At 48.1% G+C, this 26,049-nt stretch overlaps 1 protein-coding gene across 5 annotated transcripts in view; it reads right to left on the bottom strand.

The window, feature by feature from the left end:
• Positions 1–273: 273 nt before the first annotated feature.
• Positions 274–26,049, bottom strand: part of LOC135510198 (zinc finger protein 827-like) — a 65,267-nt gene continuing 39,491 nt past the window's right edge. For 3 of the 5 annotated variants that reach the window (XM_064930990.1, XM_064930987.1, XM_064930991.1), the window contains exons 7-10: positions 16,128–16,268; positions 14,232–14,352; positions 13,150–13,419; positions 274–2,854 (exon numbers count right to left, since the gene is read on the bottom strand). In XM_064930990.1, coding sequence (XP_064787062.1) covers positions 2,209–2,854; positions 13,150–13,419; positions 14,232–14,352; positions 16,128–16,268 — 1,178 coding nt within the window. In that variant the 3' untranslated portion in view covers positions 274–2,208. Of the gene's footprint in view, positions 2,855–4,928; positions 4,980–13,149; positions 13,420–14,231; positions 14,353–16,127; positions 16,269–26,049 lie in introns of all 5 variants that reach the window. The other 2 variants (XM_064930992.1, XM_064930989.1) reach the window with 2 other exon arrangements.

Below are 26,049 nucleotides of genomic sequence, written 5' to 3' on the forward strand. Positions count from 1 at the left end.
GAACTGACTTGGGAGTCGCATCAGAGACCCTGTTCAGCTACCGTGGAGACATCGACGTCATCCTAATAGAATGTTAGGAGAACGGGCGGAAGAGAGAACGGGCGGAAGAGAAAACGGGCGGGCTGAAGAGAGAACGGGCGGAAGAGAAAACGGGCGGGCTGAAGAGAGAACGGGCGGAAGAGACAACGGGCGGGCGGAAGAGAGAAGCAGTAACCTAGGATACGAATGTCCCGTGGAGGCCGATCAAACAGTGTGCGTCAAGTGAGACAAACGTTGCAATTAAACAAAACTTTTTATTTTTATTTTTATGATACATTATTTGTAGACATTGAGAGCTGGCTGACAAACTGTAGCCTTATTCCAAACAGCAAACCCTGTTTAGCCTTTTCTTTTATAAGGATAATGAAATACTGTATAAAAAAACATTTAGACAAACCAAACATTCTGACCGGATGCCAAAAGAAGAACTGAGAAGTATATTCATATATATTATAGTATATTCTAGTCTACGGTGTCATTATACATAAAAACAACATAATCTATAAGCCAATCAAGAGCCAGTAGAGTTCGGATATACCAACGGACAAGGCAGACATTTATACATGTAATAAAAGGATACGTCCCAAAATGGCGCCCTTTTTCCTATGTAGTGCACTACTTTGGACCAGCGCCCTATGAGCCTTGGCTAAAAGTAGTGCACAACAAAGGGTGCCATTTGGGGATGCCTTATAAAAATCACAATAATGTTTGCGAAGCATAGAGGAAGTTGTAATATATAACTAGTGCAGGGGTGCAGAGCCTTATTGACTATGTTCAGTAATAGTGTATATAAATATATACACACGCACAATATTAGACCTTGTTGTTTTAGTTTTGACATCCTGCATTTAGTTCAGTCTTTATCGTCCTGAGGACATATTACATTAGCCCTGTGTGACTGTTGGGAGAGGAGGAGGAGGAGAAGAGAGGTAGAGGAGGGAGGGAGGAGAAGAGAGGTAGAGACGAAGAAGAGAAAAGGGGTAGAGGAGGGAGGAGAAGAGAGGTAGAGGAGGGAGGGAGGAGAAGAGAGGTAGAGAAGAAGAGGAGAAAAGGGGTAGAGGAGGGAGGAGAAGAGAGGTAGAGGAGGGAGGGAGGAGAAGAGAGGTAGAGAAGAAGAGGAGAAAAGGGGTAGAGGAGGGAGGAGAAGAGAGGTAGAGGAGGGATGGAGGAGAAGAGAGGTAGAGATGAAGAGGAGAAAGGGGTAGAGGAGGGAGGAGAAGAGAGGTAGAGGAGGGATGGAGGAGAAGAGAGGTAGAGATGAAGAGGAGAAAGGGGTAGAGGAGGGAGGAGAAGAGAGGTAGAGACGAAGAGGAGAAAGGGGTAGAGGAGGGAGGAGAAGAGAGGTAGAGATGAAGAGGAGAAAAGGGGTAGAGGAGGGAGGAGAAGAGAGGTAGAGATGAAGAGGAGAAAGGGGTAGAGGAGGGAGGAGAAGAGAGGTAGAGAAGAAGAGGAGAAAAGGGGTAGAGGAGGGAGGAGAAGAGAGGTAGAGATGAAGAGGAGAAAAGGGGTAGAGGAGGGAGGAGAAGAGAGGTAGAGAAGAAGAGGAGAAAAGGGGTAGAGGAGGGAGGAGAAGAGAGGTAGAGACAAAGAGGAGAAAGGGGTAGAGGAGGGAGGAGAAGAGAGGTAGAGATGAAGAGGAGAAAAGGGGTAGAGGAGGGAGGAGAAGAGAGGTAGAGATGAAGAGGAGAAAGGGGTAGAGGAGGGAGGAGAAGAGAGGTAGAGAAGAAGAGGAGAAAAGGGGTAGAGGAGGGAGGAGAAGAGAGGTAGAGATGAAGAGGAGAAAGGGGTAGAGGAGGGAGGAGAAGAGAGGTAGAGAAGAAGAGGAGAAAAGGGGTAGAGGAGGGAGGGAGGAGAAGAGAGGTAGAGACGAAGAAGAGAAAAGGGGTAGAGGAGGGAGGAGAAGAGAGGTAGAGGAGGGAGGGAGGAGAAGAGAGGTAGAGACGAAGAAGAGAAAAGGGGTAGAGGAGGGAGGAGAAGAGAGGTAGAGATGAAGAGGAGAAGAGAGGTAGAGGAGGGATGGAGGAGAAGAGAGGTAGAGATGAAGAGGAGAAAGGGGTAGAGGAGGGAGGAGAAGAGAGGTAGAGACGAAGAGGAGAAAGGGGTAGAGGAGGGAGGAGAAGAGAGGTAGAGACGAAGAGGAGAAAGGGGGTAGAGGAGGAGGGAGGTTGATTAGGTTGGCTCTGTCAGACCTAGGTAGGCTAGGAAAGAGAGTTTGGGTGAAGGAGAGGAAGAGCGGGAGGGAGAGGAGGGTCTGGGGCTAGAGAGGGGTCTGAGGGAGAGCAGGGTGGTGAGGGGGACGAGAAAAAGGTCTGACCCCCTAAACCAGGAGGGTGTGTGTGTGTGTCCGTGTGAGGGTGTGTGGGTGTGTCCGTGTGAGGGTGTGTGTGTGTGTCCGTGTGAGGGTGTGTGTGTGTGTCCGTGTCCGTGTGAGGGTGTGTGTGTGTGTCCGTGTGAGGGTGTGTGTGTGTGTCCGTGTGAGGGTGTGTGTTCGGGGTGTTTGAGTCTGCAGTGCAGACGGAGGCTGTCTCGACGTTTGGCGCTGTAAGGGCAGAGGTCGCAGGTGAAAGGTCGCTCCCCAGTGTGCACACGCACGTGTTCTATCAGCTTATTGGCTGTTCGGGCCAGGTGGCCACACCTCTCGCAGCGGTACTGGTTGCCCTGACGATGACACCTGACGTGGGCCTGGAGCTCCGGTTGCCGTGAAAACGACCTTTGGCAGATGCGGCAACGGTGCTGATCCGTCGTTGAGTGCGACGAGCGCATGTGTGTTACCATGGAGACCGGCCGACTGGTGGAGAACGAACAGAGAGGGCACCTGGGGTTCAAAAAAACAAGGTAAGAGAACACACATTAACACACACACATAGAACACACACACGCACACAAAGACACACACACACACACACACACAAAGACACACACACACAAAGACAAACACAAGCATTCACAGTTTGTATTAATAAACTGCAGAGGGAGGGAGAGAGGTTAGAGAGAACATCTAACCTACTACAGAGGGAGGGAGAGAGGTTAGCGAGAACAGCTAACCTACTACAGAGGGAGGGAGAGAGGTTAGAGAGAACAGCTAACCTACTACAGAGGGAGAGAGGTTAGAGAGAACAACTAACCTACTACAGAGGGAGGGAGAGAGGTTAGAGAGAACAGCTAACCTACTACAGAGGGAGAGAGGTTAGAGAGAACAGCTAACCTACTACAGAGGGAGGGAGAGAGGTTAGCGAGAACAGCTAACCTACCACAGAGGGAGGGAGAGAGGTTAGAGAGAACAGCTAACCTACTACAGAGGGAGGGAGGTTGGAGAGAACAGCTAACCTACTACAGAGGGAGGGAGAGAGGTTAGAGAGAACAGCTAACCTACTACAGAGGGAGGGGAGAGGTTAGCGAGAACAGCTAACCTACCACAGAGGGAGGGAGAGAGGTTAGAGGAGAACAGCTAACCTACTACAGAGGGAGGGAGGTTGGAGAGAACAGCTAACCTACTACAGAGGGAGGGAGAGAGGTTAGAGAGAACAGCTAACCTACTACAGAGGGAGGGAGAGAGGTTAGCGAGAACAGCTAACCTACTACAGAGGGAAGGAGAGAGGTTAGAGAGAACAGCTAACCTACTACAGAGGGAGGGAGAGAGGTCAGAGAGAACAGCTAACCTACTACAGAGGGAGGGAGAGAGGTTAGAGTGAACAGCTAACCTACTACAGAGGGAGGGACAGCAGAGGAAGGAGAGGAGAGCAGAGGGAGGGGAGGAGAGCAGAGGGAGGAGAGGAGAGCAGAGGGAGGAGAGCAGAGGGAGGAGAGGAGAGCAGAGGGAGGAGAGCAGAGGGAAGGGAGGAGAGCAGAGGTAGCAGAGGGAAGGGAGGAGAACAGAGGGAAGGGAGGAGAGCAGAGGGAGGAGAGGAGAGTAGAGGGAAGGGAGGAGAGGAGAGGGAAGGGAGGAGAGCAGAGGGAAGGGAGGAGAGGAGAGCAGAGGGAAGGGAGGAGAGGAGAGCAGAGGGAGGAGAGCAGAGGGAAGGGAGGAGAGCAGAGGGAAGGGAGGAGAGCAGAGGGAAGGGAGGAGAGGAGAGCAGAGGGAGGAGAGCAGAGGGAGGAGAGCAGAGGGAGGAGAGGAGAGCAGAGGGAGGAGAGGAGAGCAGAGGGAAGGGAGGAGAGCAGAGGGAAGGGAGGAGAGGAGAGGGAGGAGAGGAGAGCAGAGGGAAGGGAGGAGAGGAGAGGGAGGAGAGGAGAGCAGAGGGAGGAGAGCAGAGGGAAGGGAGGAGAGGAGAGGGAGGAGAGCAGAGGGAGGAGAGCAGAGGGAAGGGAGGAGAGGGAGGAGAGGAGAGCAGAGGGAAGGGAGGAGAGCAGAGGGAGGAGAGGAGAGGGAGGAGAGGAGAGGGAGGAGAGGAGAGCAGAGGGAGGAGAGCAGAGGGAAGGGAGGAGAGGAGAGGGAGGAGAGGAGAGCAGAGGGAAGGGAGGAGAGGGAGGAGAGGAGAGCAGAGGGAGGAGAGGAGAGGGAGGAGAGGAGAGCAGAGGGAAGGGAGGAGAGCAGAGGGAAGGGAGGAGAGCAGAGGGAAGGGAGGAGAGGAGAGGGAGGAGAGGAGAGCAGAGGGAGGAGAGCAGAGGGAAGGGAGGAGAGGAGAGGGAGGAGAGGAGAGCAGAGGGAAGGGAGGAGAGGGAGGAGAGGAGAGCAGAGGGAGGAGAGGAGAGGGAGGAGAGGAGAGCAGAGGGAAGGGAGGAGAGGAGAGGGAGGAGAGGAGAGCAGAGGGAAGGGAGGAGAGGAGAGGGAGGAGAGGAGATCAGAGGGAAGGGAGGAGAGGAGAGGGAGGAGAGGAGAGGAGAGCAGAGGGAAGGGAGGAGAGGAGTGACTGTGATGAAAAAGATAGGATGATGATGATGTCACTTACATTTAAATAGCCCCTCCCATCAGTACTGTGGCCCACAGCCCTTCATACACCCTGCAGAACAGAACCACTACCTCAGATAGAAGACACACACACAGGGGCCCTAACACACACAGGCCCTAACACACACAGGCCCTAACACACACAGGCCCTAACACACACAGGCTCTAACACACACACACAGGCCCTAACACACACACACAGGCCCTAACACACACACACACACAGGCCCTAACACACACACAGGCCCTAACACACACACACACACACACACACAGGCCCTAACGCACACACACACACACAGGCCCGAACACAGGCTCTAACACACACACACACACACACACACACACACACACACACACACACACACAGGCCCTAACACACACACACAGGCCCTAACACACACACACAGGCCCTAACACACACAGGCCCTAACACACACACAGGCCCTAACACACACACACACACACACCACACAGGCCCTAACACACACACACACAGGCCCTAACACACACACACAGGCCCTAACGCACACACACACACACAGGCCCGAACACAGGCTCTAACACACACACACACACACACACACACACACACACACACACACACACACACACACACACACACACACACACACAGGCCCTAACACACACACAGGCCCTAACACACACACACACACACCACACAGGCCCTAACACACACACACACACAGGCCCTAACACACACAGGCCCTAACACACACACACACACACACACACACACAGGCCCTAACACAGGCTCTAACACCCACACACACACACACACACACACACACACAGGCCCTAACACAGGCTCTAACGCACACACACACACACCACACAGGCCCTAACACACACACACCACACAGGCCCTAACACACACACACAGGCCCTAACACACACACACAGGCCCTAACACACACAGGCCCTAACACACACACAGGCCCTAACACACACACACAGGCCCTAACACGCACACACAGGCCCTAACACACACACACACACACACACAGGCCCTAACACACACAGGCCCTAACACACACACACAGGCTCTAACACACACACACGGGCCCTAACACACACACACACGGGCCCTAACACACACACACACGGGCCCTAACACACACACATGGGCCTTAACACACACACGGGCCCTAACACACACACACACACACACACAGGGCCTAACACACACACACAGGGCCCTAACACACACACACGGGCCCTAACACACACACACGGGCCCTAACACACACACACACGGGCCCTAACACACACACATGGGCCTTAACACACACACGGGCCCTAACACACACACACACACACACACACAGGGCCTAACACACACACACAGGGCCCTAACACACACACACGGGCCCTAACACACACACACGGGCCCTAACACACACACACGGGCCTTAACACACACGGGCTCTAACACACACAGAAACACACACACACACACAGAAACACAGGCCAAAACACACACTAGACGACCTACACCACAACATCAGTGTACTCTACTCCAAACCCACAAAACAGGAAGTCTGAGACGGAAGGAGGAAGAAAGAAAAGAGGTTGACTGACAACCAGAGGAACACATGATAGGGAGAGGAGAAGAGGGGTGAGGAGAGGAGAAGAGGGGTGAGGAGAGGAGAAGAGGGGTGCGGAGAGGAGAAGAGGGGTGAGGAGAGGAGAAGAGGGGTGAGGAGAGGAGAAGAGGGGTGAGGAGAGGAGAGGAGAGGAGAAGAGGGGTGAGGAGAGGAGAGGAGAGGAGGGGTGAGGAGAGGAGGAGAGGGGAGGAGAGGAGGGGAGAGGAGAGGAGGACAGGAGGGGTAAGGAGAGGAGAGGAGGGGTGAGGAGAGGAGAGGAGGAGAGGAGGGGTGAGGAGAGGAGATGAGGGGTGAGGAGAGGAGGAGGGGTGAGGAGAGGAGAGGTGAGGAGAGGAGAGGAGGAGAGGAGGGGTGAGGAGAGGAGAGGAGGGGTGAGGAGAGGAGAGGAGAGGAGGGGTGAGGAGAGGAGAGGAGGACAGAGAGGAGAGGAGGTGTGAGGAGAGGAGAGGAGAGGAGGAGGGGTGAGGAGAGGAGAGGAGGACAGAGAGGAGAGGAGGTGTGAGGAGAGGAGAGGTTGAGAGGAGGGGTGAGGAGAGGAGGGGTGAGGAGAGGGGGAGAGGAGGGGTGAGGAGAGGAGAGGAGGAGGGTGAGGAGAGGAGGACAGAGAGGAGGGGTGAGGAGAGGAGAGGAGGAGGGAGAGGAGGGGTGAGGAGGGGTGAGGAGAGGAGGGGTGAGGAGAGGAGGGGTGAGGAGAGGAGAGAGGAGAGTAGTGGAGAGAGGAGGAGAGGAGAGGAGAGTAGTGGAGAGAGGAGGAGAGGAGGAGAGAGGAGAGTAGTGGAGAGAGGAGGAGAGGAGAGGAGAGAGGAGAGTAGTGGAGAGAGGAGGAGAGTAGTGGAGAGAGGAGGAGAGGAGTGAGGAGGAGAGGAGAGGAGTAGAGAGAGGAGGAGAGGAGTGGAGAGGTAGTAAACGGTTAGGATAGAGGAGAAAGCAGTAAGGTAAGGCAGTAGTATACACTGGTTAACACTCAGCCAGTCAGTCAGATAGTTAGTTAGTAGTCAGTCAGCTAGTTAGTGTCAGGACCCGGTTTCGAACCTGGGTCTCCGGAGTGAGAAACAGTCACTTAACCAACTGAGCCATGAATAGACAGCAGAACCCAGAAGATGAGGCAGACACAGCAGTACTTAAGACGGTGTATTTAATAAAGAAAAAATCCTAAAATGCAAAAAATGGCAAATCCAAAAGGTGGTAGGAAAAACACAAAAAGACCTCAAAAGAAACTCACCAAAAAATAAACAAAAACAAAAAACAGAATACCACAAGAACTTCACCCGGAATCGACAAGAGCACACAGAACACTAGGGCAGGGTGCTAACATACAAACACAGAGCACAGAACTGAGGGAAACAAAGGGTTTAAATACAATCAGGGGAAACGAGACACAGGTGCAAATAATAATGGGGATCAAGGGAAAAACATAGGGACAAAAAGCACAATGGGGACATCTACTGACCAAAACCCGGAACCACCCTGGCCAAATCCTGACAGAATCCCCCCCCTAGGAACGGCTCCTGACGTTCCTACCAGCTCTCTCAGGGTGGAGGACCCTGAACTGACGAATGAGGTCAGGGTCCAGGATGTCTTTGGCAGGAACCCAGGAGCGCTCCTCAGGACCGTAGCCTTCCCAGTCCACCAGATACTGCCAGGACCGCTGCACCCGGCGGGAATCCAGTATCCGGTGGACGGTATAAGCCGGCTGGCCTCCAATGACACGAGGCGGAGGGGGAGGTCTGTCTGCCGGGACAAGGGGAGAAAAACAACAGGTTTTAACAATGACACATGAAATGTGGGATTAATCTTAAGGGATCTGGGTAAGTGTAGGCGATAAGAAACTGGGTTAACTCTCCTGGCAACCTTGAAGGGACCGATGTATTTTTGGGACAGCTTGCGAGACTCCACCCGTAGAGGTAAGTCTCTTGTGGAAAGCCAGACTCTCTGGCCGGGGCGCAGGGTAGGCCCGGGACGGCGACGTCTGTTGGCTTGTTGTTGATACCTCTGTGAGGAACGCATCAGATTAAGACGGGTCTTCCTCCACATAAGCCGACAGCGTCTGACGAACCTCAAGGCTGAAGGCACTCTGACTTCTGCCTCCTGGTCCGGGAACAATGGAGGAGCATAGCCAAACTGACACTCGTGCGGGGACATACCAGTGGAGGAGGAGCGCAAGGTGTTGTGCGCGTATTCGGCCCAAACAATAAAGGATGACCATGTGGACGGGTTGTCACGAGTCATACATCGGAGGGTGGTTTCCAGCTCTTGATTCATCCTCTCTGTTTGGCCGTTGGACTCCGGATGGTACCCTGAAGATAGACTGGCAGAAGCCCCATGAGTTGGCAGAAGGCCTTCCAAAACCTTGAGGCGAACTGGGGACCTCTGTCAGAAACCACATCTTGAGGAATGCCGAAGACTCGGAACACATGATTAATTACCAACTCAGCCGTTTCCTTGGCAGAAGGTAACTTAGTCAGAGGGACGAACCTGGCCGCCTTTGAAAACCTGTCGATTATGACTAGGATAGTAGTATTGCCATGGGATGGAGGAAGTCCAGTAATAAAGTCCAATGAGATATGGGACCAGGGTCTGTGGGGAACAGGTAAAGGGTGAAGGAGTCCTTGAGGGCGGAGGTGAGAAGATTTGCCCTGGCAGCACACGGGGCAGGCATTGACGAAAGTGGCAACGTCTTCTCTTATGGTAGGCCACCAGAACTTACGCTGGATGAACTCCAAGGTGCGACCTACGCCCGGATGACAGGTGAGGCGAGAGGAGTGCCCCCACAGAAGGACCTGAGTCCTCACTGCCTTGGGGACAAACAACCGATTGGCAGGGCCTCCTTTAGGGTCTGGTTCGCTAGCTTGAGCACGTCTCACGGTATCCTCAACTTGCCACGAGATCGGAGCCACAATCTTAGCAGCAGGAAGGACAGGCATGTCCGTGTCATCTCGAATGGCAGGAGCGTAGACTCGGGACAGGGCATCCGGTTTGAGATTCTTCGACCCGGGCCGATAGGTGAGGATAAACTGGAATCGATTGAAGAAAAGAGACCATCTAGCTTGTCTAGAGTTCAATCGCTTCGCCTGCTGGATATACTCCAGATTTTTGTGGTCCGTAAGCACTTGAAACGGGTGAGAAGCCCCCTCGAGCCAGTGTCTCCATTCCTTCAATGCCATCTTAACCGCTAGGAGTTCACGATCCCCCACATCGTAGTTCCTCTCAGTCGGGGTAAGCCGGTGTGAGAAGAAAGCGCACGGATGAAGCTTCTTGTCTTCACCCCTCTGAGACAGGACAGCTCCAACACCAACCTCTGATGCGTCTACCTCCACCACAAATGGTTCATCCGTAGTCGGTAGTATCAGGATGGGAGCAGAGAGGACGCGCTGCTTGAGTCCTTGGAAGGCCGTCTCAGCTTCTCTTCCCCACAAAAACCTTGCATTGCCACCTTTGGTTAAAGCTGAGAGAGGAGCTGCCACCAAACTGAAGTTCTTGATGAACTTGCGGTAAAAGTTTGTGAAGCCCAGGAAACGCTGAACATCCTTAACGGATTTGGGGGTGGGCCAATCCGCTACCGCCCCTACCTTCCTAGGGTCCATTTGGACTCGACCGGGTTCCACTACAAATCCCAGGAATTGTACTCGGGATGAATGGAATTCACATTTTCCGGCTTAACGTACAGATGGCTGTCCAGGAGGCGTTTGAGTACTTGTCTGACATGCTTAGTGTGTTCTTGAAGGGAGCTCGAAAAGATGAGGATGTCATCCAAGTAAACGAACACAAATATGTTAAGCATATCCCTAAGCACATCGTTTATGAGCGCTTGGAACACCGCTGGGGCGTTGGTCAGGCCGAAGGGCATCACCAAGTATTCATAGTGACCAGTAGGCGTGTTGAAAGCGGTCTTCCACTCGTCACCAGGTCTGATCCGCACAAGATGGTATGCGTTCCGCAGGTCAAGCTTAGTGAAAACAACTGCTTCCTGGAGCAGCTCGAAGGCTGTGGCCATAAGGGGTAGCGGGTAACGGTTACGGACGGTTATGTCATTGAGTCCCCGGTAGTCGATGCAAGGACGTAATCCACCATCTTTCTTGGCCACAAAGAAAAACCCTGCTCCCGCCGGGAGGTTGATGGACGCATGAGGCCTGCTTCCAGAGAGTCCTTGATGTAGGTATTCATAGCAGCTCGTTCGGGTGGAGATAGGGAAAAGATCCGACCCCTGGGGGGCAAGTGCCCGGAAACAGGTCGATGGGGCAATCGTAAGATCTATGGGGTGGTAGCATGGTGGCCCTCTGTTTGCTAAACACCAGTTTGAGGTCATGGTAACACTCGGGAACTCGGGTCAGGTCGATGGATTCTAAAGACTCGGGAGTAGAACTCGGGGAATTCTGGAAAATACAAGTAGCTTGGCACGTAGGACCCCACTGCTTGATAGTGCCCACAGACCAGTCGATGTGAGGGTTATGGCTGTGAAGCCAGGGGTATCCAAGGACGAGAGGGAACTCGGAACAGGAGATCAAATGAAAGTTCATCAATTCCTGGTGTTGTGAAACTGAAAGTCTCAAGGAGGTAGTGACATGAGTGACAAGTCCAGATCCCAAAGGGCTTCCATCCAATGTAGTAACCCTCATGGGGTCACTTAGAGGTTCAGAGGGAACGCCATTCTCCTTCGCCCAGACACCATCCATGAAGTTACCTGCGGCTCCAGAGTCTACCAAGGCTTGAAGGTGAAGCTTGTGGTTGTCCCAGGAGAGGGTGACTGGAATGAGCAGACGGGAGTTGGACGGATGGGAGGAGGTTATGTTTCCCGTTACAGTTCCCCCGGTCTGTACGGGACAGAGCGTTTCCCTGGAGCCCGGGACACGTGGAACGGAAATGGCCCGGTTTGCCGCAATATAGACAGCGTCGCTCCCTCATCCGGCGGTCTCTCTCAGCCTGGGAGATGCGTCCAATCTGCATGGGTTCCGGTGGAGCCAGCGATGATAAAGGTGGGGACTCGGAGCTGGGACTGATAGGGGCTAGAGGTCTACGGTTGAGTTCTCTCTCTCTCAGACGCTGGTCAATGCGTGAGGCCAACTTGATCAGGGACTCGAGATTGTCCGGTGGTTCCCGAGTGGCCAGTTCATCTTGGATAGTGTCGGAAAGGCCTTTCAGAAAGCACACCGTGAGCGCCTCGTTGTTCCAGCCACTCGCTGCTGCCACCGTGCGGAACTGGATGGCATAGTCCGTCACGCTGCGCCAACCTTGATGGAGAGTCAGGAGCTGTTTGGCTGAGTCAGAACCACTGCTTGGGCCTTGAAACACTCGTTTGAATTCCTCAGCAAAGGCAGAGTAGCTGGCACAGCAGGAACTATGGGCATCCCACACAGCAGTAGCCCAGGCCAGGGCTTTTTCCGACAGCAGGGTGATGATATATGCGATCTTAGACCGGTCGGTGGGAAACGACGAGGGTTGCAGCTCAAAGGAGAGAGAACATTGAGTGAGAAAGCCTTTACAAGCACTTGGATCACCTGAGAACCGTTGGGGAGGTGGAAGACGAGGTTCAGCCAGGGGGTTAACTGCCATGGGTACGTGAACCTGAGGTACTGGGACGGAAACTGTTGCCGGGGTAAGTCGATCAGATATTTTCTTAATGGAAGTCAGCATCTCCGACAGAAGATGAGAATGTCTAGCCATTAAGGCCTCTTGCTGAACCAGGGCGGCTTCGTGGCGTTGGACAGTCTCCTGGTGGTGGGACAGCGTGGCAAAAGGTCCTGGGAACTGGCTGCCTCTGGGTTCATTTTTGGCTCTGTGTTTCTGTCAGGACCCGGTTTCGAACCTGGGTCTCCGGAGTGAGAAACAGTCACTTAACCAACTGAGCCATGAATAGACAGCAGAACCCAGAAGATGAGGCAGACACAGCAGTACTTAAGACGGTGTATTTAATAAAGAAAAAATCCTAAAATGCAAAAAATGGCAAATCCAAAAGGTGGTAGGAAAAACACAAAAAGACCTCAAAAGAAACTCACCAAAAAATAAACAAAAACAAAAAACAGAATACCACAAGAACTTCACCCGGAATCGACAAGAGCACACAGAACACTAGGGCAGGGTGCTAACATACAAACACAGAGCACAGAACTGAGGGAAACAAAGGGTTTAAATACAATCAGGGGAAACGAGACACAGGTGCAAATAATAATGGGGATCAAGGGAAAAACATAGGGACAAAAAGCACAATGGGGACATCTACTGACCAAAACCCGGAACCACCCTGGCCAAATCCTGACAGTTAGTTTGTTAGTTAATCAGTAGTCAGTCAGTTATCAGTCAGTTTGCTTGTTAGTTAACCAGTAGTCAGTCAGACAGTTAGTTAGTTGGTTAGTTACTTAGTTAACCAGTAGTTAGTTAGTTAGTTCATTAGTTAGTGAACCAGTAGTTAATCAGTTGGTCAGTTAGTTAGTTGGTTAGTTAATTCATTGGTTAGTTAACCAGTAGTTAGTTAGTCAGTCTGTCAGTTAGTTAGTTAGTTAACCTGTAGTTAGTTAGTCAGTCTGTCAGTCAGTTAGTTAGTTAACATGTAGTTAGTTAGTCAGTCAGTTAGTTAGTTAGTTAGTGGTTAACCCTCACCTGAGCTCTCCAGATTGTGGGCTGTCTCTACCATCAGGTAAGTCTTTGGGGGTGTGGCCTCCCAACAGGTGTGTCTGTAGGTAGTCTTGGCTCGCTGCCTCTCCAAGTGTGTGAGAGCTGGCGTGAGCCCTCATGGCCCGCTCCTCACTGGTGGAGTGATCACACACACTGCAGCGGAGAGTGAACGCATCGCGCTCCCATTCGCTGTGCTCCGTCATGTGACCAAGGAACAGGCTCCACCCCTCCAGCTCAAACCCGCACACATGACACCTAAAGGGGAGGGGCAATGATCATTGTAGTGTGTGTGTGAGTTACCTGTAGTAGTAGTAGTTACCTGTAGTAGTAGTTACCTGTACTAGTAGTAGTCACCTGTAGTAGTAGTCACCTGTAGTAGTAGTTACCTGTAGTAGTAGTTGAAGCAGGCAGTGTGAGTTACCTGTAGTAGTAGTCAACTGTAGTAATAGTCACCTGGAGTAGTTACCTGTAATAGTAGTCATATGTAGTAGTAGTTACCTGTAGTAGTTACCTGTAGTAGTAGTCACCTGTAGTAGTAGTTACCAGCAGTAGTAGTTACCTGTAGTAGTAGTTACCTGTAGTAGTAGTCACCTGTAGTAGTAGTTACCTGTAGTAGTAGTTGAAGCAGGCGGTGTGAGTTACCTGTAGTAGTAGTTACCTGTAGTAGTAGTTGAAGTAGGTGGTGTGAGTTACCTGTAGTAGTAGTTACCTGTAGTAGTAGTCACCTGTAGTAGTAGTCACCTGTAGTAGTAGTTACCTGTAATAGTAGTTACCTGTAGTAGTAGTTACCTGTAGTAGTAGTTGAAGCAGGTGGTGTGAGTTACCTGTAGTAGTAGTTACCTGTAGTAGTAGTCACCTGTAGTAGTAGTCACCTGTAGTAGTAGTTACCTGTAATAGTAGTTACCTGTAGTAGTAGTTACCTGGAGTAGTAGTTACCTGTAGTAGTAGTTGAAGCAGGCAGTGTGAGTTACCTGTAGTAGTAGTTACCTGTAGTAGTAGTTACCTGTAGTAGTAGTTACCTGTAGTAGTAGTCACCTGTAGTAGTAGTTACCTGTAGTAGTAGTTACCTGTAGTAGTAGTTGAAGCCGGTGGTGTGTGTCTTAGAAGTGTGTGAAGCCAGGTGATGGTTGAGACTCCTCTGACACTGGGCTTGGTACGAACACACTGGACACCTATACCTACTGACTACTGGGAGAGAGGGAGGAAAGAGGGTGAGAAAAGAGAAAGAGAGAGAGTAGAGGGGACAGAGAGAATAGGAGGGAGAGAGAGGAGAAATAGAGAGAGAGGAGGGGTAAGACAGAGAGGGAGGAGGGGTAAGACAGAGAGGGAGGAGGGGTAAGACAGAGAGAGAGGAGGGGTAAGACAGAGAGAGAGGAGGGGTAAGACAGAGAGGGAGGAGTGGAGAGGTAAGACAGAGAGGGAGGAGGGGTAAGACAGAGAGGGAGAGAGAGGAGAAATAGAGAGAGAGGAGAGGTAAGACAGAGAGAGAGGAGGGGTAAGACAGAGAGGGAGGAGGGGTAAGACAGAGAGGGAGGAGAGGTAAGACAGAAAGGGAGGAGGGGTAAGACAGAGAGGGAGAGAGAGGAGAAATAGAGAGAGAGGAGAGGTCAGACAGAGAGAGAGGAGGGGTAAGACAGAGAGGGAGGAGTGGTAAGACAGAGAGGGAGGAGGGGTAAGACAGAGAGGGAGGAGGGGTAAGACAGAGAGGGAGGAGGGGTAAGACAGAGAGGGAGGAGGGGTAAGACAGAGAGGGAGGAGGGGTAAGACAGAGAGGGAGGAGGAGAGGTAAGACAGAGAGGGAGGAGGGGGTAAGACAGAGAGAGAGGAGGGGTAAGACAGAGAGGGAGGAGGGGTAAGACAGAGAGGGAGGAGAGGTAAGACAGAGAGGGAGTAGAGGTAAGACAGAGAGGGAGGAGGGGTAAGACAGAGAGGGAGGAGGGGTAAGACAGAGAGGGAGGAGGGGTAAGACAGAGAGGGAGGAGGGGTAAGACAGAGAGGGAGGAGGGTAAGACAGAGAGGGAGGAGGGGTAAGACAGAGAGGGAGGAGGGGTAAGACAGAGAGGGAGGAGGGGTAAGACAGAGAGGGAGGAGGGGTAAGACAGAGAGGGAGGAGGGGTAAGACAGAGAGGGAGGAGGGGTAAGACAGAGAGGGAGGAGGGGTAAGACAGAGAGGGAGTAGAGGTAAGACAGAGAGGGAGGAGGGGTAAGACAGAGAGGGAGGAGGGGTAAGACAGAGAGGGAGGAGGGGTAAGACAGAGAGGGAGGAGGGGTAAGACAGAGAGGGAGGAGGGGTAAGACAGAGAGGGAGGAGGGGTAAGACAGAGAGGGAGGAGGGGTAAGACAGAGAGGGAGGAAGGGTAAGGCGGCTTGCGTGAGAACAAATAGGATTTACTGGACAGGTGCTGGATTGACCTTTAATTTTAGAGCCTGTTATTTGAGCCCTGACCTCTGACCACAGTGTGCTATTTGACCTCTAACCCCACAGGGTGCTATTTGACCTCTAACCCCACAGGGTGCTATTTGACCTCTAACCCCACAGGGTGTTATTTGACCTCTAACCCCACAGGGTGTTATTTGACCTCTAACCCCACAGGGTGTTATTTGACCTCTAACCCCACAGGGTGTTATTTGACCTCTAACCCCACAGGGTGTTATTTGACCTCTAACCCCACAGGGTGTTATTTGACCTCTAACCCCACAGGGTGTTATTTGACCTCTAACCCCACAGGGTGTTATTTGACCTCTAACCCCACAGGGTGTTATTTGACCTCTAACCCCACAGGGTGTTATTTGACCTCTAACCCCACAGGGTGTTATTTGACCTCTAACCCCACAGGGTGTTATTTGACCTCTAACCCCACAGGGTGTTATTTGACCTCTAACCCCACAGGCTTTATTGTTAATGACCAGTGCCATACGGTGCCATATTACCTACATCGGGCCCACAGACAGTGTTTGCCTACCGTGCCGTGGTTTGTCTGGGGAGGGTTGAGTAAGGTCCCGCTGGTTCGGGCGGGTAGAGGGCGTGTGTGTAAACAGCTTCTCCGCCACAGGGCTGGAGAAGGATCTGTTTTCTTTCAGCTCGTTGGCTTTGCAGACTTTTTCTGAAGAGAAACAAGAGCCAAATGTTAGTTACCGAGACTGCTGTAGCATTTCACAGCTACATTTAGTTACCCAGACTTCTGTAGCATTTAGTTACCTAGACTGCTGTAGCATTTCACAGCTACATTTAGTTACCCAGACTTCTGTAGCATTTAGTTACCTAGACTGCTGTAGCATTTAGTTACCTAGACTGCTGTAGCATTTAGTTACCTAGACTTCTGTAGCATTTAGTTACCTAGACTGCTGTAGCATTTAGTTACCTAGACTGCTGTAGCATTTAGTTACCGAGACTGCTGTAGCATTTAGTTACCTAGACTGCTGTAGCATTTAGTTACCTAGACTGCTGTAGCATTTAGTTACCTAGACTGCTGTAGCATTTAGTTACCTAGACTTCTGTAGCATTTAGTTACCTAGACTGCTGTAGCATTTAGTTACCGAGACTGCTGTAGCATTTAGTTACCTAGACTGCTGTAGCATTTAGTTACCTAGACTGCTGTATCATTTAGTTACCTAGACTGCTGTAGCATTTAGTTACCTAGACTTCTGTAGCATTTAGTTACCTAGACTGCTGTAGCATTTAGTTACCTAGACTGCTGTAGCATTTAGTTACCTAGACTGCTGTAGCATTTCACAGCTACATTTAGTTACCTTAGACTTCTGTAGCATTTAGTTACCTAGACTGCTGTAGCATTTAGTTACCGAGACTGCTGTAGCATTTAGTTACCTAGACTGCTGTAGCATTTAGTTACCTAGACTTCTGCAGCATTTAGTTACCTCGACTGCTGTAGCATTTAGTTACCTAGACTGCTGTAGCATTTAGTTACCTAGACTGCTGTAGCATTTAGTTACCTAGACTGCTGTAGCATTTAGTTACCTAGACTGCTGTAGCATTTCACAGCTACATTTAGTTACCTTAGACTTCTGCAGCATTTAGTTACCTAGACTGCTGTAGCATTTAGTTACCTAGACTGCTGTAGCATTTAGTTACCTAGACTGCTGTAGCATTTAGTTACCAAGACTGCTGTAGCATTTAGTTACCTAGACTGCTGTAGCATTTAGTTACCTAGACTTCTGCAGCATTTAGTTACCTCGACTGCTGTAGCATTTAGTTACCTAGACTGCTGTAGCATTTAGTTACCTAGACTGCTGTAGCATCTAGTTACCTAGACTGCTGTAGCATTTAGTTACCTCGACTGCTGTAGCATTTAGTTACCTAGACTGCTGTAGCATTTCACAGCTACATTTAGTTACCTAGACTGCTGTAGCATTTAGTTACCTAGACTGCTGTAGCATTTCACAGCTACATTTAGTTACCTAGACTGCTGTAGCATTTAGTTACCTAGACTGCTGTAGCATTTAGTTACCTCGACTGCTGTAGCATTTAGTTACCTCGACTGCTGTAGCATTTAGTTACCTAGACTGCTGTAGCATTTAGTTACCTAGACTGCTGTAGCATTTAGTTACCTAGACTGCTGTAGCATTTAGTTACCTAGACATCTGTAGCATTTAGTTACCTAGACTGCTGTAGCATTTCACGCTACATTTAGTTACCTAGACTGCTGTAGCATTTAGTTACCTAGACCTCTGTAGCATTTAGTTACCTAGACTGCTGTAGCATTTCACAGCTACATTTAGTTACCTAGACTGCTGTAGCATTTAGTTACCTAGACTGCTGTAGCATTTAGTTACCTAGACTGCTGTAGCATTTCATAAAACATTTAGTTACCTAGACTGCTGTAGCATTTAGTTACCTAGACTGCTGTAGCATTTAGTTACCTCGACTGCTGTAGCATTTAGTTACCTAGACTGCTGTAGCATTTAGTTACCTAGACTGCTATAGCATTTAGTTACCTAGACTGCTGTAGCATTTAGTTACCTAGACTGCTGTAGCATTTAGTTACCAAGACTGCTGTAGCATTTCATGCTACATTTAGTTACCTAGACTGCTGTAGCATTTAGTTACCTAGACTGCTGTAGCATTTAGTTACCTAGACTGCTGTAGCATTTAGTTACCTCGACTGCTGTAGCATTTAGTTACCTCGACTGCTGTAGCATTTAGTTACCTAGACTGCTGTAGCATTTAGTTACCTAGACTGCTGTAGCATTTAGTTACCTAGACTGCTGTAGCATTTAGTTACCTAGACATCTGTAGCATTTAGTTACCTAGACTGCTGTAGCATTTCACGCTACATTTAGTTACCTAGACTGCTGTAGCATTTAGTTACCTAGACCTCTGTAGCATTTAGTTACCTAGACTGCTGTAGCATTTCACAGCTACATTTAGTTACCTAGACTGCTGTAGCATTTAGTTACCTAGACTGCTGTAGCATTTAGTTACCTAGACTGCTGTAGCATTTCATAAAACATTTAGTTACCTAGACTGCTGTAGCATTTAGTTACCTAGACTGCTGTAGCATTTAGTTACCTCGACTGCTGTAGCATTTAGTTACCTAGACTGCTGTAGCATTTAGTTACCTAGACTGCTATAGCATTTAGTTACCTAGACTGCTGTAGCATTTAGTTACCTAGACTGCTGTAGCATTTAGTTACCAAGACTGCTGTAGCATTTCATGCTACATTTAGTTACCTAGACTGCTGTAGCATTTAGTTGCCTAGACTGCTGTAGCATTTAGTTACATCGACTGCTGTAGCATTTAGTTACCTAGACTGCTGTAGCATTTCATGCTACATTTAGTTACCTAGACTGCTGTAGCATTTAGTTACCAAGACTGCTGTAGCATTTCATGCTACATTTAGTTACCTAGACTGCTGTAGCATTTAGTTACCTAGACTGCTGTAGCATTTAGTTACCTAGACTGCTGTATCATTTAGTTACCTAGACTGCTGTAGCATTTAGTTACCTCGACTGCTGTAGCATTTAGTTACCTAGACTGCTGTAGCATTTCATGCTACATTTAGTTACCTAGACTGCTGTAGCATTTAGTTACCAAGACTGCTGTAGCATTTCATGCTACATTTAGTTACCTAGACTGCTGTATCATTTAGTTACCTAGACTGCTGTAGCATTTAGTTACCTAGACTGCTGTAGCATTTCATGCTACATTTAGTTACCTAGACTGCTGTAGCATTTAGTTACCAAGACTGCTGTAGCATTTCATGCTACATTTAGTTACCTAGACTGCTGTAGCATTTAGTTACCTAGACTGCTGTAGCATTTAGTTACCAAGACTGCTGTAGCATTTCATGCTACATTTAGTTACCTAGACTGCTGTATCATTTAGTTACCTAGACTGCTGTAGCATTTAGTTACCGAGACTGCTGTAGCATTTAGTTACCTAGACTGCTGTAGCATTTCACAGCTACATTTAGTTACCTAGACTGCTGTAGCATTTAGTTACCTAGACTGCTGTAGCATTTAGTTACCTAGACTTCTGTAGCATTTAGTTACCTCGACTGCTGTAGCATTTAGTTACCTCGACTGCTGTAGCATTTAGTTACCTAGACTGCTGTAGCATTTAGTTACCTAGACTGCTGTAGCATTTAGTTACCTAGACTGCTGTAGCATTTAGTTACCTAGACATCTGTAGCATTTAGTTACCTAGACTGCTGTAGCATTTCACGCTACATTTAGTTACCTAGACTGCTGTAGCATTTAGTTACCTAGACCTCTGTAGCATTTAGTTACCTAGACTGCTGTAGCATTTCACAGCTACATTTAGTTACCTAGACTGCTGTAGCATTTAGTTACCTAGACTGCTGTAGCATTTAGTTACCTAGACTGCTGTAGCATTTCATAAAACATTTAGTTACCTAGACTGCTGTAGCATTTAGTTACCTAGACTGCTGTAGCATTTAGTTACCTCGACTGCTGTAGCATTTAGTTACCTAGACTGCTGTAGCATTTAGTTACCTAGACTGCTATAGCATTTAGTTACCTAGACTGCTGTAGCATTTAGTTACCTAGACTGCTGTAGCATTTAGTTACCAAGACTGCTGTAGCATTTCATGCTACATTTAGTTACCTAGACTGCTGTAGCATTTAGTTGCCTAGACTGCTGTAGCATTTAGTTACATCGACTGCTGTAGCATTTAGTTACCTAGACTGCTGTAGCATTTCATGCTACATTTAGTTACCTAGACTGCTGTAGCATTTAGTTACCAAGACTGCTGTAGCATTTCATGCTACATTTAGTTACCTAGACTGCTGTAGCATTTAGTTACCTAGACTGCTGTAGCATTTAGTTACCTAGACTGCTGTATCATTTAGTTACCTAGACTGCTGTAGCATTTAGTTACCTCGACTGCTGTAGCATTTAGTTACCTAGACTGCTGTAGCATTTCATGCTACATTTAGTTACCTAGACTGCTGTAGCATTTAGTTACCAAGACTGCTGTAGCATTTCATGCTACATTTAGTTACCTAGACTGCTGTAGCATTTAGTTACCTAGACTGCTGTAGCATTTAGTTACCAAGACTGCTGTAGCATTTCATGCTACATTTAGTTACCTAGACTGCTGTATCATTTAGTTACCTAGACTGCTGTAGCATTTAGTTACCTAGACTGCTGTAGCATTTCATGCTACATTTAGTTACCTAGACTGCTGTAGCATTTAGTTACCAAGACTGCTGTAGCATTTCATGCTACATTTAGTTACCTAGACTGCTGTAGCATTTAGTTACCTAGACTGCTGTAGCATTTAGTTACCAAGACTGCTGTAGCATTTCATGCTACATTTAGTTACCTAGACTGCTGTATCATTTAGTTACCTAGACTGCTGTAGCATTTAGTTACCGAGACTGCTGTAGCATTTAGTTACCTAGACTGCTGTAGCATTTCACAGCTACATTTAGTTACCTAGACTGCTGTAGCATTTAGTTACCTAGACTGCTGTAGCATTTAGTTACCTAGACTTCTGTAGCATTTAGTTACCTAGACTGCTGTAGCATTTCACAGCTACATTTTGTGGTATAATGTCGGACACAAATGTTTTAATGACAAACTCTGGGAAAGCAACAATAACATTGTGGTTAACATATGATATACACTGAGTGGACAAAACATTAAGAACACCTTTTCTTTCCCTGAGACTGACCAGGTGAATCCAATCAGTGTAGATGTAGGGGAGGAGACAGGTTAAAAAAATATTTTTTAAGCCTTGAGACAATTGAGACATGGATTGTGTATGTTTGCCATTCAGAGGGTGAATGGGCAAGACAAAAATATTTAAGTAACTTTGAACGGGGTATGGTCATAGGAGCCAGGTGTACCGGTTTGTGTCAAGAACTGCAATGCTGCTGGGTTTTTCACGCTCAACAGTTTCCCGTGTGTATCAAGAATGGTCCACCACCCAAAGGACATCCAGCCAACTTGGTACAATGTGGGAAGCATTGGAGTCAACATGGGCCAGCATCACTGTGGAACACTTTCGACACCTTGTAGACTCCATAACCCGACAAATTGATGCTGTTCTGAGGGCAATATTATGAAGGTGTCCTTAATGTTTTGTACATGCCAGTGTATACTGTGTGTACCTGACAGTTGGTAGAAGGTTCTAGAGTGTCGGAGAAGGCTGTAGAGTGTGGTGGTTGTGCCTGACAGTTTGTAGAAGGTTCTAGAGTGTAGCAGAATTCTTTAGAGTGTGGTGGTTGTACCTGACAGTTGGTAGAAGGTTCTAGAGTGTAGTTAGGTTCTAGAGTGTCGGAGAAGGCTGTAGAGTGTGGTGGTTGTGCCTGACAGTTTGTAGAAGGTTCTAGAGTGTAGCAGAATTCTTTAGAGTGTGGTGGTTGTACATGACAGTTGGTAGAAGGTTCTAGAGTGTAGTTAGGTTCTAGAGTGTCGGAGAAGGCTGTAGAGTGTGGTGGTTGTGCCTGACAGTTTGTAGAAGGTTCTAGAGTGTAGCAGAATTCTTTAGAGTGTGGTGGTTGTATCTGACAGTTGGTAGAAAGTTCTAGAGCTGGGGTGTCAAACATACGGCTCACGGGTGATTTGAATAAAAACAATTCTAATACAAAATTGCGGAGGAAATGAACTCAATATACTTTAAGATGACTAAAACCAAATCCAAACTGTGTAGAAATTATAATGGAGCCTCACTGAAGAAAAACATAAATGCAACATGCAACAATTGCAAAGATTTTACTGAGTTATAGTTCATATTAGGAAATCAGTCAATTTAAATAAATTCATTATTGCCCAATCTATGGATTTACATTTACATTACATTTACATTTAAGTCATTTAGCAGACGCTCTTATCCAGAGCGACTTACAAATTGGAAAGTCTCATGACTGGGAATACAGATATGAATCTGTTGGTCACAGATTCTCATAGAGTTGATCAGGCTGTTGATTGTGGCCTGTGGAATGTTGTCCCACAAACCTCCAGGAGGGTCTCTCTCCAGGAACAGGGTTGGAGTTAAAACCTACAGGAGGGTCTCTCTCCAGGAACAGGGTTGGAGTTAAAACCTACAGGAGGGTCTCTCTCCAAGAACAGGGTTGGAGTTAAAACCTACAGGAGGGTCTCTCTCCAAGAACAGGGTTGGAGTTAAAACCTACAGGAGGGTCTCTCTCCAGGAACAGGGTTGGAGTTAAAACCTACAGGAGGGTCTCTCTCCAGGAACAGGGTTGGAGTTTAAACCTACAGGAGGGTCTCTCTCCAAGAACAGGGTTGGAGTTAAAACCTACAGGAGGGTCTCTCTCCAAGAACAGGGTTGGAGTTAAAACCTACAGGAGGGTCTCTCTCCAGGAACAGGGTTGGAGTTAAAACCTACAGGAGGGTCTCTCTCCAAGAACAGGGTTGGAGTTAAAACCTACAGGAGGGTCTCTCTCCAAGAACAGGGTTGGAGTTAAAACCTACAGGAGGGTCTCTCTCCAGGAACAGGGTTGGAGTTTAAACCTACAGGAGGGTCTCTCTCCAGGAACAGGGTTGGAGTTAAAACCTACAGGAGAGTTTCATGGAATGATCTGTTACTCAGTTATGTATAGAGTCATGTCATCATGGAATGATCTGTTACTCAGTTATGTGTAGAGTCATGTCATTATGGAATGATCTGTTACCAGAGGTTACTCAGTTATGTATAGAGTCATGTCATTATGGAATGATCTGTTACCAGAGGTTACTCAGTTATGTGTAGAGTCATGTCATCATGGAATGATCTGTTACCAGAGGTTACTCAGTTATGTATAGAGTCATGTCATCATGGAATGATCTGTTACCAGAGGTTACTCAGTTATGTATAGAGTCATGTCATCATGGAATGATCTGTTACCAGAGGTTACTCAGTTATGTATAGAGTCATGTCATCATGGAATGATCTGTTACTCAGTTATGTATAGAGTCATGTCATTATGGAATGATCTGTTACCAGAGGTTACTCAGTTATGTGTAGAGTCATGTCATCATGGAATGATCTGTTACTCAGTTATGTATAGAGTCATGTCATCATGGAATGATCTGTTACCAGAGGTTACTCAGTTATGTATAGAGTCATGTCATCATGGAATGATCTGTTACTCAGTTATGTATAGAGTCATGTCATCATGGAATGATCTGTTACTCAGTTATGTATAGAGTCATGTCATCATGGAATGATCTGTTACTCAGTTATGTATAGAGTCATGTCATTATGGAATGATCTGTTACCAGAGGTTACTCAGTTATGTATAGAGTCATGTCATTATGGAATGATCTGTTACCAGAGGTTACTCAGTTATGTATAGAGTCATGTCATCATGGAATGATCTGTTACTCAGTTATGTATAGAGTCATGTCATTATGGAATGATCTGTTACCAGAGGTTACTCAGTTATGTATAGAGTCATGTCATCATGGAATGATCTGTTACCAGAGGTTACTCAGTTATGTATAGAGTCATGTCATCATGGAATGATCTGTTACTCAGTTATGTATAGAGTCATGTCATTATGGAATGATCTGTTACCAGAGGTTACTCAGTTATGTATAGAGTCATGTCATCATGGAATGATCTGTTACTCAGTTATGTATAGAGTCATGTCATCATGGAATGATCTGTTACCAGAGGTTACTCAGTTATGTGTAGAGTCATGTCATCATGGAATGATCTGTTACCAGAGGTTACTCAGTTATGTATAGAGTCATGTCATTATGGAATGATCTGTTACCAGAGGTTACTCAGTTATGTATAGAGTCATGTCATCATGGAATGATCTGTTACCAGAGGTTACTCAGTTATGTATAGAGTCATGTCATCATGGAATGATCTGTTACCAGAGGTTACTCAGTTATGTATAGAGTCATGTCATCATGGAATGATCTGTTACCAGAGGTTACTCAGTTATGTATAGAGTCATGTCATCATGGAATGATCTGTTACCAGAGGTTACTCAGTTATGTATAGAGTCATGTCATCATGGAATGATCTGTTACCAGAGGTTACTCAGTTATGTATAGAGTCATGTCATCATGGAATGATCTGACCCCAGGAAGAGTAGCTGCTGCATGTGCGGTAGCCAATAGGCAATCCTGATTAACCTGACAGTTGGTAGAAGGTTCTAGAGTGTTGGTAGAAGGTTCTAGAGTGTTGTGGGTACCTGACAGTTGGTAGAAGGTTCTAGTGTTGGTAGAAGGTTCTAGAGTGTTGGTACCTGACAGTTGGTAGAAGGTTCTAGAATGTTGTGGGTACCTGACAGTTGGTAGAAGGTTCTAGAGTGTTGTGGGTACCTGACAGTTGGTAGAAGGTTCTAGAGTGTTGTGGGTACCTGACAGTTGGTAGAAGGTTCTAGTGTTGGTAGAAGGTTCTAGAGTGTTGGTACCTGACAGTTGGTAGAAGGTTCTAGAATGTTGTGGGTACCTGACAGTTGGTAGAAGGTTCTAGAGTGTTGTGGGTACCTGACAGTTGGTAGAAGGTTCTAGAGTGTTGTGGGTACCTGACAGTTGGTAGAAGGTTCTAGAATGTTGTGGGTACCTGACAGTTGGTAGAAGGTTCTAGAGTGTTGTGGGTACCTGACAGTTGGTAGAAGGTTCTAGAGTGTTGTGGGTACCTGACAGTTGGTAGAAGGTTCTAGAGTGTTGTGGGTACCTGACAGTTGGTAGAAGGTTCTAGAGTGTTGTGGGTACCTGTAACGGCGTTCTTCGTTTGTCGCAAGAAAGTCGGACCGAAATGCAGCGTGTTGGTTACTCATGTTTTTTTAATGAAAACAAAATGACGATTACATAAAATAACTGATACAAAAACAACAAAACGGAAAGTGAAACCTAAATACAGCCTATCTGGTGAAACTACACAGAGACAGGAACAATCATCCACGAAATACAAAGTGAAATCCAGGCTACCTAAATACGGTTCCCAATCAGAGACAACGAGAATCACCTGACTCTGATTGAGAACCGCCTCAGGCAGCCAAACCTATGCAACACCCCTATTTAGCCGCAAACCCCAATACGAAATACAACATAAACCCATGTCACACCCTGGCCTGACCAACAAATAAACTAAAACACAAAAATACTAAGACCAAGGCGTGACAGAACCCCCCCCCCCCTAAGGTGCGGACTCCCGGACGCACCTCAAAACCATAGGGAGGGTCCGGGTGGGCGTCTGTCCATGGTGGCGGTTCCGGCTCGGGACGTGGACCCCACTTTATAAATGTCATTGTTCCTCCCCTTCGCGTCCTGGGATGATCCACCCTCGCCGCCGACCATGGCCTAATAGTCCTCACCCAGAACCCCACTGAACTGAGAAGCAGCTCGTGACTGAGGGGCAGCTCGGGACTGAGGCAGCTCGGGACAGAGGGGCAGCTCGGGACTGAGGGGCTGCTCAGGACTGAGGGGAAGCTCGGGA

This window comes from Oncorhynchus masou, chromosome 23 (assembly GCF_036934945.1).
Source record: "Oncorhynchus masou masou isolate Uvic2021 chromosome 23, UVic_Omas_1.1, whole genome shotgun sequence".
Taxonomy (NCBI): Eukaryota; Metazoa; Chordata; class Actinopteri; order Salmoniformes; family Salmonidae; genus Oncorhynchus; species Oncorhynchus masou.